Source organism: Pleurodeles waltl, chromosome 7, assembly GCF_031143425.1.
Source record: "Pleurodeles waltl isolate 20211129_DDA chromosome 7, aPleWal1.hap1.20221129, whole genome shotgun sequence".
Taxonomy (NCBI): domain Eukaryota; kingdom Metazoa; phylum Chordata; class Amphibia; order Caudata; family Salamandridae; genus Pleurodeles; species Pleurodeles waltl.
This window is the reverse complement of record NC_090446.1, coordinates 714,636,419-714,651,398: the sequence shown is the minus strand read 5'-3', so window position 1 is coordinate 714,651,398 and position 14,980 is coordinate 714,636,419. Positions and strand designations below refer to the sequence as shown.

The window sequence follows — 14,980 nt, the reverse complement described above, 5'->3', positions numbered from 1 at the left end:
TGAGACCCACCTTACACCACGTTCCCCTCTCTCTTCACCCCCACCCCCACTTCACATCTCACACGGCCCGTCACAGCCAGAGCATACACCGTTCAATCAGCAGTCATCCCAGATGGAGCTATCCTACTACTCAAAATCTGAGCCTAAGGCTCAGGCCTATCCAGACCGTATAGATATACACATGGAGGATAAAGTTGGTGCATCAAAAGTCAGTTTTATTTGCGGTTATGTTAGAAATGTATATTAAAACATGAACTGTTTGCTTATGTAATGTAGCTGGTGTTTAACATGACATGCTCGTAAATGACGTGCGAACGCTCCTGTAGACAATGTCACCAGTTTGCTATTGTATACGGAATTGTTTTTTTGAATTTCAATGAAAATTGTCTAAAAAGGTAACACCACCTAAAAACACTAGGTAATTAAATAACAATAATTAATATTACACTCATAGTTCTATCTTTCATACTGTTGAGTACAAAGATATCTGTAATCTTATTTATGACTGTTGCAATTATATCTGCCACACAGAAGGTGAGCATTGCATCTAGTGACTAAGTTATGGTTTGCATGTCTGTTGTGCGAGTTATGGATTGTGGTGCTAGCCTTAACTTGCATATAGCAGTTTTCGGTTTTAATTCCGAACTATGACTTCAATATATCTGTTTTTTTCTGTGAATTTCTAAGATTTTCTAAACATATGTTAATATGTTATAACCAAAGCTCATCATAACCTCGGTTTAACCTTTGCATTGTTCAGTTATTTTTTTGTATCATATACACCACATGCAGCAGTTTGCAAAAACTCTGTCCATTAGCAGGAAAATCCAAATTCAGGATGACGTGATGATGTAATTATTATCAGGAATATTACATCGTGCAACGTTAAACCTCTAACAAGTAATACATCACAATTTAACTCTAGTCTGCTTATTTCTGTTTACTTTTACTTTCATCTGAGCTAGATATCAAAACAAGAACCTAAAGTACTGTGTTAGTAATTGTATTATGTTATAAATACGTTTGAATAGAAACATATAAAACCATTAAAACCTCATAACATATAAAGTTAGCACAAGCCTAAGGAATGGCAAGGAAATGATCGGGAGGATGTATCCAATTGCGGCTTCCTGCGCACACAGGCGTGGAGTGGGTGTGGTGCACGGGGTGGAGAAGCAGGGGGTACACTTAATAAAAAAAAAAAAAACGTACCTGATCTGCCGAGCCCCCGCCGCTCCTCTTTCCATCGTTGCTGCAGGCACAGGCTCCCAGCCTGCCCTGTGACCAATCCCGACGCTGCTCAGAACAGCATCAGGATTGGCTGTGAGCACCCAGCCAGGGCACTCTCAGGCAGACTGGAAGCCTGTGCCTGCTCTCTCCCGCCCGGCAATGCAGTGCCGGTCTGGAGACAGCCTACTGCGCATGTGTGTTTGGCTGGCCCAAGATGGCCAGCCGAACACACATGCAGCACTCCCCCTCAATGCTCGTCACCCCCACAGCCCTGCCCCTTTCACAACAAAAGGATAATAAACACAGTTTATAATCGTTTCGTTCTGAAAGGTTTGCAGCTTTTTTTTTTTTTTTAATATGTTTTTATTGTTTTATCAGCCAATTAGCAACATTCGAGTGAGTTACATAAAAAAGAAAAAGAGTTAACATTATGTTTCAGTATGCTTGTTCATAGTGAATATTTTGTTTGCACATGCTGCAAATCCCATACAAGTCCCCCATTACACAGCTGAAATATTACTGAGTTTATTCTACAATACGCTATAGGTTCTGCATGTGCAAAGTTATTGAAAAAACAAGAGAGAAATAACAGGAAAAAAACAGAGATAAAGGTTAGAGTGGTTCCGGCGAGCACAGGTATGGGGGGGGGCAAGGGCAGGGAGAGCCAGGTACCGGGGGCGAGAGCGGTCCCCACAAAAAGCCACGTACCATGTCTGTACTCCCGGTCCGGTGACGCCGCCGCCCTCGCACTCAACTGGATTGTTCCAGGTAAGCAGGGGTCCAGTCTGCTTGCAAACTTAGGGTGACGGTGCGGGGACAGCGGCCCAAAGGAGGAAGAAACAGCGGGGCTCCATATCTACCAGACCCCTTACGTGTCTGCCCAGTTCAGCCCTCCAACGATGCATTTGTGGGGTTTCCATGAGGGCTATTACAGTATGTGTATTGGTTATCTCTTATCACATGCATGTCAGTCGGCCTCTGTAATAGTGTTTAGATTTTGCTATTGAGATGGTGGCAAAAATCTATTTCTTGTTACTCCAGGGCGGGCGTTCGTCATCTTTGTTTTCTGCAGCTGTCACAAATAGATTCCATGTGTCTAGGCCTTTAACTAGGATACCTTTATCTAGTAAGTTCTGTAGAGTCTGGGTTTCTGCTTTGGCCCAGCGTATTACCTCCTCCCGCCACTGGGCAACGCTGGGAGCGCCCGGTGATTTCCAGTGCATGGCTATTAGCCGTCTGTATAGCACCAGAGCCAGAGCGATGCACTGATATGTTCGTTTGCGTTTTTTAGGGCAAGGTGCTATGCCCAGTAAGCATAATTCAGGGGTTGGGGATAATGTAGTGTATGTCCAATCAGCGAGCAGTGTTATTATGTCTATCCATGTGTTCCGGATCTGGAGACATTCCCATGTCATGTGGTAGAAAGTGGCCTCTTCCGTGTTGCATCTGGGGCATGTCTGTGGTGTTCGGGGGAACATACGTGTTATGCGGTGTGGTGATAGATAAGTCTGATGCACATAGTTAAACTGCGTGTAACGGAAGCGGGGGTTGCGCGAGACCCCACGAGTCATTTTCAACGCCTGTTCCCATAAGTTTGGTGTTAATGGTTCCGGCAGAACGCGATCCCATTTATTTTTTGCCCGTTCCTGTTTATGTTCAGTCTGGGCAGCGAGGATGTTGTATATATTCGATATGCTTGATGGGACATTAGTGCTCCCCAGCAGCTCATGAAGCAAAGGGGAGACGACAGGTTCCGAGTTGCCACTTTTCCACCATGCTCGCATCGCCTGTCGGATTGCACCATAGGCTATGAATCCCCCCCGGCCCAGTGCATGTTTGTCAGCTAATGCTTCATAGGTTTGGAGTTGCCCATCTTGGTGGATGTCCCCAAATGTGTGTATGCCTTTGCTACCCCAGGTGTTCAGGCTCACTTTTGCCGCTATTTTCGCCAATGTCGGTTGAGCCAACAGTGGGATCCTCGGGGAGTACTGTGGTTTTTTATCGCGTAGCAGTGCGTACCGGCCCCATGCCCAGTGTGCAGTGGACAGCAGCGTGTTGCATGTGTGTTCGGGGTCGATCCGATTCATTAGGTATTGCAGAACCCCCGTACCGCCGAGATCCAACAATACCCTCTGTGCTTCCGCACCGGTGGGGTTTCCAATCTAAGTAGATATCCATTGTATCTGGGCAGCTGCATAATAATCTTCGAATTTGGGGGCCCCCAGGCCCCCCCAGATTAAGCGGTTGGAGCACTTTAGTTAATGCGACACGTCTGCGGCCACTGTCCCATATTAGGTCTGTTAATAAGCTATTCAATAGTTTGAAGAAGGAGCCAGGCAACACCAGCGGAAGTGCCATGAAATAATAGAGGAGGCGTGGTAGTACTATCATCTTTGCGATGGCCACTCTGCCCATAGGGGACAGTGGGAGTGAGCACCAGAAGGGCAGGGAACCCCTTGTTGATCTAACCACTAGGCCGAGGCTGCCATCTCTTAAGTCTTGACTATCATGGTATATATTTACACCCAAATATTTAAATGTGGTGTAGCACCATTTCAGGCCGCCCAGACTTGATAGCGTTCTGAGTGCTTCGGGGACCGGGCGCATAGGAAATATGCAGGATTTTGCCCAATTCACCGTTAACCCGGCCACCGAACTAAATTTTTGTAAGAGATCCAATAGGCCCGGGAGGGCCGTATCATGATCTCGAAGAAAAATCAGCGCATCATCTGCATATAGGGAGACTATCCGGTGTGTTTGGCCATCTAAGATGCCCCATGTGGGGGCCATTATTCGGAGACGGGTGGCCAGTGGTTCGATGGCTAGTGCAAATAACAGTGGGGATAGCGGGCATCCCTGTCTGGTACCTCTTCCGATGTTGAATTTTTCGGAGATCGTGTCCCCTGTCTTGACCCTGGCCGTAGGGTCAGTGTATAATGCTCTCACCCAGCCAATGTAAGTTTGCCCAAAGCCCATGCGGTTAAGTGTTTCTGTTAGGAACGGCCAACCCAGCGTATCGAACGCTTTTTCCATGTCTAATGAAACTGCCACCTGCAGCCTTCCGTCTACGGGAGAATTTCCCATTAGGCGTGTTAAGTTCCTGATGTTGCTAAATGTGTTGCGACCAGGTATGAAGCCTGCCTGGTCTTGATGAACCAGCTCTGATACACATGGTAGCAGGCGGTTGGCTAGTATTTTGCTGAGTAATTTGCAATCTGTGTTTAGTAGTGATAATGGCCTATATGAGCGAACATCCAATGGGTCGCGACCTGCCTTTGGCAATACTGCTATCAACGCCTCACGGCATGTATCGGGGAGCTGGCCCCGTTCTAAGGCTTCCTTTAGCATTACTAAATATGGGGCTGAGATCTGGGATTGAAACGTGCTATAATATTCGATAGGAATGCCATCACTGCCGGGTGCTTTACCATGTGTTAGCTGTTGCAGTGCTCATTGGATTTCAACTATCTCTATCGGTCTATCCAGCTCGGTCACCTGTGAGGCAGTGAGGCGACTCAATGCCGTTGAAGAAGTCATTTAGTTGGGTGTTAGTGGGCGGAGGCCGTGCCTGGTAAAGCGAGCTATAGTACTCTCTGAAAGCATTGTTTATCTCCGTCTGTGTGTTGACTATCCGCCCTGTTTCCAGACGAATAGCGCCTATGGGGAGGTTCCGGCGTTCATTATTTGTGAGCCATGCCAATAATTTACCGGATCTGTCGCCTTCTGCGTGTGTGCGGGCTATGTAGTGTCGGTAGTCGAAGTGCCTCAGCCGGCTATCTGTCTCGGTCCATTTAGAGCGTGTAGTAGTGAGTGTCGCCTGTGTTATAGTGCCTTTGGCGAATTCGCGTTCGGAGGCGTGGAGTTCCCGTTCTAGTACTTGGAGTTCTCGGGCTAGTGTTTGACGTACTCCTACTGTAGTAGATATACATACCCCCCTTATAACTGTCTTGTGTGCATCCCATTCAATAGCCCTAGTGCTAGTTGTCCCAGCATTCAGCATGAAATATGTTGAGATGTGCTTAGCTATATCTTCCCTAAAAGGGAGGTCTTGTAATAATTGTGCTTGCAATCGCCAGGTTGGGATACAGGAGCGGGGCCTGTCCCATCTTGTTTGTGCTATAAGTGGGCAGTGATCTGAGATTACCTTGGCGGAATACTCTACACTCATTATTTTATGTGTTAGGTTCTGTGAAGTGAGGATGAGGTCAATTCGGGTATGTAGGAGATGCACTGGGGAATAATAGGAATATTCTCTTTCATGTGGGTGCATGTGCCTCCATATGTCGGTAAGGCGTCGCTCTTCCATCCATGTGCTTAGCATCCGGGAATTTTTCATTGTTGGGGTGGCCACGAGCAGGGGGTGTGATCTATCCTTATCTGCGTGTGGGACACAGTTCATGTCCCAACCCATATGCAAGGAGTAGTTAGGTCGTTGGTCAATTGCGGTATCTTTGTTGGTAGAAATTCACCTTGTTTAACGTTCGGGCATATATTCCGTTTATCACGAGCTCCTCCCCGTCCAACAGCCCCCTTAGTTGAATGAATCTACCATCCTTGTCTTTTATGCTGTGTTGTACTGTGTAAGGGACACCCGGGACTATCCAGATCAGCACCCCTGTGGCAAAGGACGAGTCACCAGCGCCATATATTGAGCCTGCCCAGCACTTTTCCATCCGAGCAGCCTCTGCAGGTGTAATGTGAGTTTCTTGTAATATTGCTATATGTATATGGTGGTGTTTTAAGTGTGCATGTATTCTATGGCGTTTGTTAGTTCCAGCCATACCCTTCACATTCCAAGTTATTATATTATATATGGGTTCCTTATTCGTTATGTTGTGCAGTGCCATGTAGCACCGTCTGTGCGGCTCCCATTCCGCCAGTCCTGCTCCCCGCTCCCCCCCGTCACGGGCCCGCCGGTTACCACCCCCAAAAGCCCACCAGCCCCACGGACACCGTTGAGAAACGAATGAGTCCATAGTGGGTTAGAAATAGGAAGGGAAAAAAGAAGAGATAACAACCAAAAGGATATTGCGGGCGGTGCCCGTGTGTTAAACAAAGTGGCACAACCGGTGCCTAAAGTGACATCCAGGGAAATCAGTTCCATTCGGGTACCGTACAGGTGTAGGGGGACGTGGATTAGTCGAGGTCGGGCCCTTGAGTGGCCCACCTTCAGGATGTATCTTTGCCTCTGCAGTCCCATGCGCGCTGGTTCAGTTTTCGAGGATTCAGTCATTGCTTCCAATGTTAATGGCAGTTGTCCACCGAGGGTCTCGGGGAGGGAGCCCCGATGCTGAGGGCATGCTATGTCTCGGCAGCTGCGGCCACCCGAGGTGGGGCCACGGACGCCAATCCTTCTCCTCTAAAGTTCGTCCGCCGATCGCGGCGTGAGATCCGGTCCCACCAACAACGGGGAGGGGGATAGGCTTGAGACTCCCCGTGTGAGGCAGTGTCGTTAGTGTCCGTTTCGCTCCTGGTGTCCAGCAACGCACAAGCAAATGAGTTAGTGTCTTTTAATATTTGTGCTTGGTCCATCGCCATTTGTGCCTTTGTGGGGCGGGAGGATGTTTTAGCTTTTTTCTTCTTTCTGGAGCCAGCAGTTGTCCATTCTTCGGTTAGTGCATCTTCCTTGACCGGGTCGACCAATCCTTTAGCATGGATCCATGTCCATGCATCTTCAGGTGTGGGGAATATTAGGATTTTTTCATCCGTGATAATGAGTAGGCGTGCTGGAAACATGAGGGAGTAAGTGATGCCCTTTTCTCGTAACAATTGCTTGATCTTGATATACGCGCTTCTCCTGCGCTGTACCTCCAGTGTGTAGTCAGGGTAGGCTGTTACCCTGCTGTTTTCCAGCGTAATCTGGTTAGATGTTCTAAAGTGCTGGAGGACCAAGTCTCTGTCCCTATAGTTTAGGAAGCGTGCTATTAACGGTCGGGGCGGTGCTCCAGGAGGAGGCGGTCTGCTCTGGATTCTATGTGCCCTTTCGATCACTGGGGTTGAGCTAGGGGCCTGTTCTTTAAGAGTGTTTTTCAGCCAGGTCTCTAAGAACGTCTCTGCATTAGGGGATTCGATTCGCTCAGGGATTCCAAGAAATCTAATGTTGTTGCGTCTTGAGCGACCTTCAGCATCTTCAGCCCTACGTTGTAGTTGAGCAATGTCCAGTTCCATTTGTTGTATTTTCGTTCTCATATCTACTACTTCTGGCTGGACCATTTTCATTGTCGTTTCAGTGTCGTGTACCCTTTCCGTTAATTTGCGGTGGTCAGCACGGAGCAATGAGACTTCCAATACTGCGGCATCTATTTTTCCTTCCAGAGAAGATTTAGTATCCATTATTGCTTGCATAATTTTATCAAACTGGAGGGAATGCGTACGTAGCGTTTCATTCAGTTGAAGAGATGTGGTCGATTGCATGTCGGTATGGGCAGTCGGCAGAGGAGGATCTCCGTCACCCATAGACCCCGTTTTGGGGTGTTTCGGTTTGACCATGTTTCCCTGTTTGTTTTACCTTGGGCGATCTGCTAAGATTAGTTGCTGGGTTTATGCTGGGTGTGATCTCCCCAGCCCCCGGTTTCTTCCCGGTGCGTCCCCTGCTTCATCTGGCTTAAAGATCGAGTGATGGTCCACTTCCCGGTCTGGTGTTTGTAACCATTTAGATCTTCCAACCCTGCTCCGCTCCTGCAGGCGTGGGCCCCGCGTGGTTCACCGGCGCTCCTCTACGCGTGGCAGTCGTCGCCCCGACCGACAAGCAGGACCCGATTGGGTCATATAGGCCGCGTCGTGTTCTTCTCTAATAGGGGTCCTCTGTGTTACAGGGCCCTAAGCAGACCCGCCGCTGTGGGCCATGTGGGTTCCAGTGGTGGAACAGGAGGGCTGGGGGGGGGGTCCGCAACGACTTCACGCGGCCCGGTCAAGCAGGGGCCACGGCTCCGCAGCCAAGTCGCAATGGCGCTTCCTCCCTTACGTCCTGGGGGCCACGATGGGCGCCGGGGTCAGGTAGCCTCCGTGTGCACAGCAGAGGAGAAAGAGATCCGTGCCGCGAGGGCAGCGGGCGGGCCCCGAACGTCACGCGCCGGCACCCGCCGACATCACAAGCCCATCCGGGCCATTCGAACGGGCTCAGGTGGTACGGTGCGCCCTCGCCAGGATGAGGGGCGTCCCCCGCGCCGCCGCCCTCGTATCAGGTGGAGGAGCGTCAGTGGAGGGCCCGGGGAGCCGGTCGTCCACCCGTTCCTACCTCAGCGCGGCACGCTCGAGCGGAGGCCGCGGCTCTGGGTAATGGCGGCGGTTCTTTCTCCTCTTTCCCGATTCCTTCCTGTGTGCTGCGCCCTCCCGGGCGCCACTCTCCCGATGTTTCTTCTGGTGTTAGGCAATGTTTCTGCTGCCATCCAACGCGCGTTGGGGCACAGCAGGGCACAGGATTTTAGTTTGTTGGTTGGCCGAGAGCGGAGCTCTTCAATTAAGCGTCCGCTCCAGCCGCCATCTTGGCCACGCCCCCCGGTTTGCAGCTTCTGCTGCCGGGTGGGGTGCTACGCTCCTCCGCCCTAATGGAGGAGGTGCCTCTGGACGTATCGTCATAGAGAAAACATAACATGGTATACCATGCCATGGCAAATGTTGAGCAGCATACCTAAAATACGTAAAGCTACAGTGCAATAGTCTTACCTGTTCAAATGAGTGAAGACCGCTTTCTTTTCCTAACCTCACCATATCCTCCATAATTTTCTTTTTGAGTTCCTGAGTCAAAACAACAGATTTTTGTTAATGGTTGCTTTTTGTGTGATAAATCTAAGACATGCAGGCAAACATTTAGCTACAGTAACCAACATTGAGTTAATATTTCAGCTGGAAAGAATTTCAGACAGGGAAATATGTGTACTTTATAAAACAAGAACCATTGAAAATTTGAGACTGTGATAAGACACGAGACGGAGAGCTATTTATTCAAAGCAATGGCTTTATTCTATGGTACTTGTAAATTCCTCCTTTTATTTCCCTTTTATTGCTGGAGCTAGATTACATATCCAGCCTGGGAGGTGCTTCCTTGCACAGGGGTGCTACTTAGCATCATACTACATATTGTAAATGTGTGATAACTGAATCCATGTCCTTTTGCCACAGTCAGTGCTGTTTAACAGCATCAACAGTGAATATTTATATTTTGTCTACCGTAGACAAAATACAAACATTAATGTTGCTACGAAAGAAGAGAAACGACTACCACAAAAGGAAATGGAACTCAATATATCATTTTTAAATTTTACCAAATAGTACTAGATATTACTCAGTGGCCGTTTTGGAATCCTTCTTGGTATATGGTCTTGTACCAGATCCCCTTGCCAGACATCTGTGTTGTGCCTTCTACGGCTGGTGAGCACTGAAAGTGTGCGGAATAATATCAAATCATAAATTTGGCTACACAAGCATGACTGCCCGAGTGGGTTTCAGCATTGTTGGGCATTGTTTTCACCCTTAGAATGTTTTCAATGGGGTAAGAAAAAGTGGCCTTTCCAGCACAATTTCTATAAAATTTGACGAAAGAGCAGCCACAACACCTCACCATGCAGCGCCAGGCGTGGGTCACTAGTCTAGTGCTCCTTGATTGCTGCCCGGGTGTAATGCAGTGCCCCTTCGTGTTCCATGTCCACTTTTAGCCCGTGGCTACAAGTGGACTTGGGTGTATATGGAAAAGTGAGGTAAGGGGTGCATACAGTGGTGGTTGTAAAGGGTTTATGATGCAGGGCCTTCCTCTTGTCTAATCTAATTTTCCATCTCTTCTTCCTGCCCCATCCCACTATATAATTCCTTTCCTTTTCCTCTTCCACTGCTTTCCCTTTCTCCGTTCTCTATACTTTAATTTTCCTCTCATAGTCTGTTTCTTCTCCCATTTGGTCCACAAACGTCTTCCTGTTCCATGTCCTTCCTCTCACGCTTTTTCATCAATGAAGCAAATACCTTTTCAGCCAAAGAAGAAACATATTTGAATGCAACTTCACTTTCAAATTGTAGACGTTGAGTGCCAATAATTTACAATGAGACTTGCAGGAGATCCCAGTTTAGACTTAAGTTTGTTTATTACATCACTAGAGCATAGGTGTATCATTGCAGTGCTCAACCTTTACCCCACATAGCATCTGAACTAAAAGGCTTGGCTTTAGGGGGTGCAAAAAAATCAACATTAAATTCTTCTGAAATATCAATTGTACTGCAAATTTCTAAGGCAGGGTAGGGTGCCAGGTTGTTGTATCTGTCACACCGTTATACAAAGTCCAGGGTGAACATCTTTAGAAGGGAAATGTAAACGGCTGGGCCATTTAAAACCTAGAGGCTCCTGAGATCTATGTGCAGGCCACAACTTATAGACGGGTGGGTCTAGACAGCTTTCGGGCTTCGGTACAGACCGTGCAGAAGATGGGGTCGGAGTGCCTCAGTTTCTCATGGGTGAAACAGCAGTCTCCTCCTCGCTGATTTTCAGCTGTCTGGGGAAGGATGAGGACAGCTGCTGCCAAGCCACAGTCACTCAATCAGTCAGTCAGTCTAAAACAGGGGCGTAGCTATCACTACAGCAGCAGGTGCAATGGCACCAGGGCCATGGAACACGGACAAGTGCTGTATTTTACGACCCAACAGGAGTCAAAGTTCCCATTTCCCTTGCTTGTACCAGGGCCCATGACATCCTTGCTGAGGTCGCACGAGTGTGAGGCAGTCAGGCAACTCATTATTTACTGCATACTAGCATAAGCCTCAGAGCAGTAAATTGACCTATAAAATATATTGACCGCTCTAAAGGGGAACCAGATGGAGCACATGTCCCAGCTCCATTTGCCCTGACACCCCACTATGCCCAGCAGCACAGCTGCTAATGTGATAGTAGGTAAGACACAATGAAAAACAGCACCTTGCCACTCACATGAATTTGTCAAACTATCTTTCCTTGCAAAACACTTTCGTTTGCTTAAGATGGTTAGTTCTGACTATGTGTGTATACATATATATATATATATAAATATATATATATGGAAAATGTCACTTACCCAGTGAACATCTGTTCGAGGCATGAGACGCTGCAGATTCACATGCTGTGCACATCCCGCCATCTAGTGTTGGGCTCGGAGTGTTACAAGTTGTTTTTCTTCGAAGAAGTCTTTTTCGAGTCACGAGATCGAGGGACTCCTCCCCTTTCGGCTCCATTGCGCATGGGCGTCGACTCCATCTTAGATTGTTTTCCCCGCAGAGGGTGAGGTAGGAGTTGTGTATATAGTAATAGTGCTCATGCAATGGAGTAAATATGTATGTACATAATGTGTTTAAAAGTGATATATTTACAAATTTACAAATGTACAAGTCTAATTTTTTCTCAACTTAAAATGGCTACAGGCTCCCGGGGAGGTGGGAGGGAGCATGTGAATCTGCAGCGTCTCATGCCACGAACAGATGTACACTGGGTAGGTGACATTTTCCGTTCAATGGCATGTGTAGCTGCAGATACACATGCTGTGCATAGACTAGTAAGCAGTTATCTCCCCAAAAGCGGTGGTTCAGCCTGTAGGAGTTGAAGTTGTTTGAAATAAAGTCCGTAATACTGCTTGTCCTACTGTGGCTTGCTGTGTTGTTAACACATCCACGCAGTAATGTTTGGTAAATGTATGAGGCGTAGACCATGTGGCTGCCTTACAGATTTCAGTCATTGGTATGTTCCCTAGGAAGGCCATGGTAGCACCTTTCTTTCTAGTTGAGTGTGCCTTTGGTGTAATAGGCAGTTCTCTTTTTGCTTTTATATAACAGGTTTGAATACATTTAACTATCCATCTGGCAATGCCTTGTTTGGATACTGGATTCCCTGTATGAGGTTTTTGGAATGCGACAAACAATTGTTTTGTTTTGCGAATTTGTTTTGTTCTATCTATGTAGTACATTAGTGCCCTTTTAATGTCTAATGTATGTAATGCTCTCTCAGCTACAGAATCTGGTTCTGGAAAGAATACTGGGAGTTCCACTGTTTGATTTAAGTGGAACGGTGATATGACCTTAGGTAAGAATTTAGGATTTGTTCGAAGAACTACTTTATGTTTATGTATCTGAATAAAGGGTTCTTGTATAGTAAATGCTTGTATTTCACTTACTCTTCTGAGAGATGTGATAGCTATCAGAAATGCTACTTTCCATGTTAAGTACTGTATCTCACATGAGTGCATGGGTTCAAAAGTTGGACCCATAAGTCGTGTTAAGACAATGTTGAGATTCCACGAAGGAACTGGTGGTGTTCTTGGTGGGATAATTCTTTTCAGTCCCTCCATAAATGCTTTTATGACTGGGATCCTGAATAATGAAGTTGAGTGCGTAATTTGCAGATAAGCTGAAATTGCGGTGAGATGTATTTTAATGGATGAAAAAGCTAACTTTGACTTTTGTAAGTGTAGTAGGTAGCTTACGATGTCTTTAGCAGATGCGTGTAATGGTTGAATTTGATTATTATGGCAGTAATAAACAAATCTTTTCCACTTATTTGCATAGCAATGTCTTGTGGTTGGTTTTCTAGCTTATTTTATGACCTCCATACATTCCTGTGTAAGGTCTAGATGCGCAAATTCTAAGACTTCAGGAGCCAAATTGCTAGATTCAGCGATGCTGGATTTGGGTGTCTGATCTGTTGTTTGTGTTGAGTTAACAGATCTGGTCTGTTTGGCAGTTTGATATGGGGCACTACTGAGAGGTCTAGTAGTGTTGTGTACCAAGGTTGTCGTATCCAAGTTGGTGCTATTAGTATGAGTTTGAGTTTGTTTTGACTCAATTTGTTTACTAGATATGGAAGGAGTGGGAGAGGGGGAAAAGCGTATGCAAATATCCCTGACCAACTCATCCATAACGCATTGCCCTGAGAGTGAGCCTGTGGGTACCTGGATGCGAAGTTTTGGCATTTTGCGTTTTCTTTTGTTGCAAATAGGTCTATTTGCGGTGTTCCCCACCTTTGGAAGTAAGTCTTTAGTATCTGGGGATGAATTTCCCATTCGTGGATCTGTTGGTGATCCCGAGAGAGATTGTCTGCTAACTGGTTTTGAATTCCAGGTATGAACTGCGTTATTAGACGAATGTGGTTGTGAATCGCCCAATGCCATATTTTCTGTGCCAAGAGACACAACTGTGTCGAGTGTGTTCCTCCCTGTTTGTTCAGATAATACATTGTTGTCATGTTGTCTGTTGTCTGTTTTGACAAGAATGTGTTTGTGGGTTATTATAGGTTGAAATGCTTTCAGCGCTAGAAATACTGCTAGTAGCTCTAAGTGATTTATGTGAAACTCTCTCTGCTGAGTGTCCCATTGTCCTTGGATGCTGTGTTGGTTGAGGTGTGCTCCCCACCCTATCATGGAGGCATCCGTTGCGATTACGTATTGAGGCACTGGGTCTTGAAAAGGCAGCCCTTTGTTTAAATTTATAGTGTTCCACCATTGAAGCGAGGTGTATGTTTGGCGGTCTATCAACACTAGATCTTGAAGTTGACCCTGTGCTTGTGACCATTGTGATGCTAGGCACTGTTGTAAGGGCCGCATGTGCAATCCTGTGTTTGGGACAATGGCTATGCAGGAGGACATCATGCCTCGTAGTTTCATGACTAATTTTACCTGTACATTTTGTTTTGGGTGCATGGCTTGTATTACGTTTTGAAATGCCTGTACCCTTTGTGGACTTGGAGTGGCAATCCCTTCTGTTGTGTTGATTGTTGCTCCTAAGTATTGTTGTATTTGACACAGCTGTAGGTGTGATTTGTTGTAGTTGAGTGAGAAACCTAGCTTGTGAAGGGTTTCTATGACATACTTTGTGTGTTGTGAACACCGTTCTTGCGTATTGGTTTTGATTAACCAATCGTCTAGGTACGGGAACACATGTATTTGCTGCCTTCTGATATGAGCTGCCACTACTGCCAGGCATTTTGTAAAAACTCTTGCCGCTGTTGTTATCCGGAATGGCAACACTTTGAACTGGTAATGTACCCCTTGGATTACAAACCTTAAGTACTTTCTGTGGGAAGGATGTATAGGTATATGGAAATACGCATCCTTGAGGTCTAGTGTTGTCATGTAGTCTAGTTGTTTGAGCAATGGGATCACGTCTTGCAGTGTCACCATGTGAAAGTGATCCGATTTGATGTATATGTTTAATGTTCTGAGATCTAGTATAGGTCTTAGAGTTTTGTCTGTTTTGGGTATGAGAAAGTACAGGGAGTAAACTCCTGTTCCTTTCTGATGAATTGGTACTAGCTCTATTGCATCTTTTTGCAACAACGCTTGGACCTCCAGTTGTAAGAGATCCATGTGTTGTTTGGACATGTTGTGTGTTTTCGGTGGCACATTTGGAGGGAATTGAAGAAATTCTATGCAATAACCATGCTGGATAATGGCTAGGACCCACGTGTCTGTTGTTATTTCTTCCCAGTTGTTGTAGAAATTGGTTAGTCTCCCCCCCACTGGTGTCATGTGTTGGGGATTTGTGACGTTGAAGTCACTGTTTATTTTGTGGAGTTTTGGGGCTCTGGAACTTCCCTCTACTCTTTTGGAACTGTCCTCCTCTGTATTGACCCCGAAAACTTCCCCGCTGATATTGACTTTGATAAATGGGTCTTGTTTGTGAGGGTGAGGGTTCTGTGCTCTGTCCCCGAAACCCCCCTCGAAAATGTGATTTCCGAAATGTGCCTCTGCTCTGTGGGGAGTAGAGTGCGCCCATGGCTTTGGCCGTATCTGTGTCCTTTTTAAGT

At 46.6% G+C, this 14,980-nt stretch overlaps 1 protein-coding gene across 4 annotated transcripts in view; it reads right to left on the bottom strand.

Annotated features, from left to right (window-relative positions):
- The window catches only part of ACSL6 (acyl-CoA synthetase long chain family member 6), a 389,555-nt gene that overhangs the window by 28,746 nt on the left and 345,829 nt on the right, over positions 1-14,980 (bottom strand). For all 4 annotated transcript variants that reach the window (XM_069199190.1, XM_069199189.1, XM_069199191.1 and 1 more), the window contains exon 20: positions 8,896-8,967. In XM_069199190.1, coding sequence (XP_069055291.1) covers positions 8,896-8,967 — 72 coding nt within the window. The remainder of the gene's footprint in view (positions 1-8,895; positions 8,968-14,980) is intronic.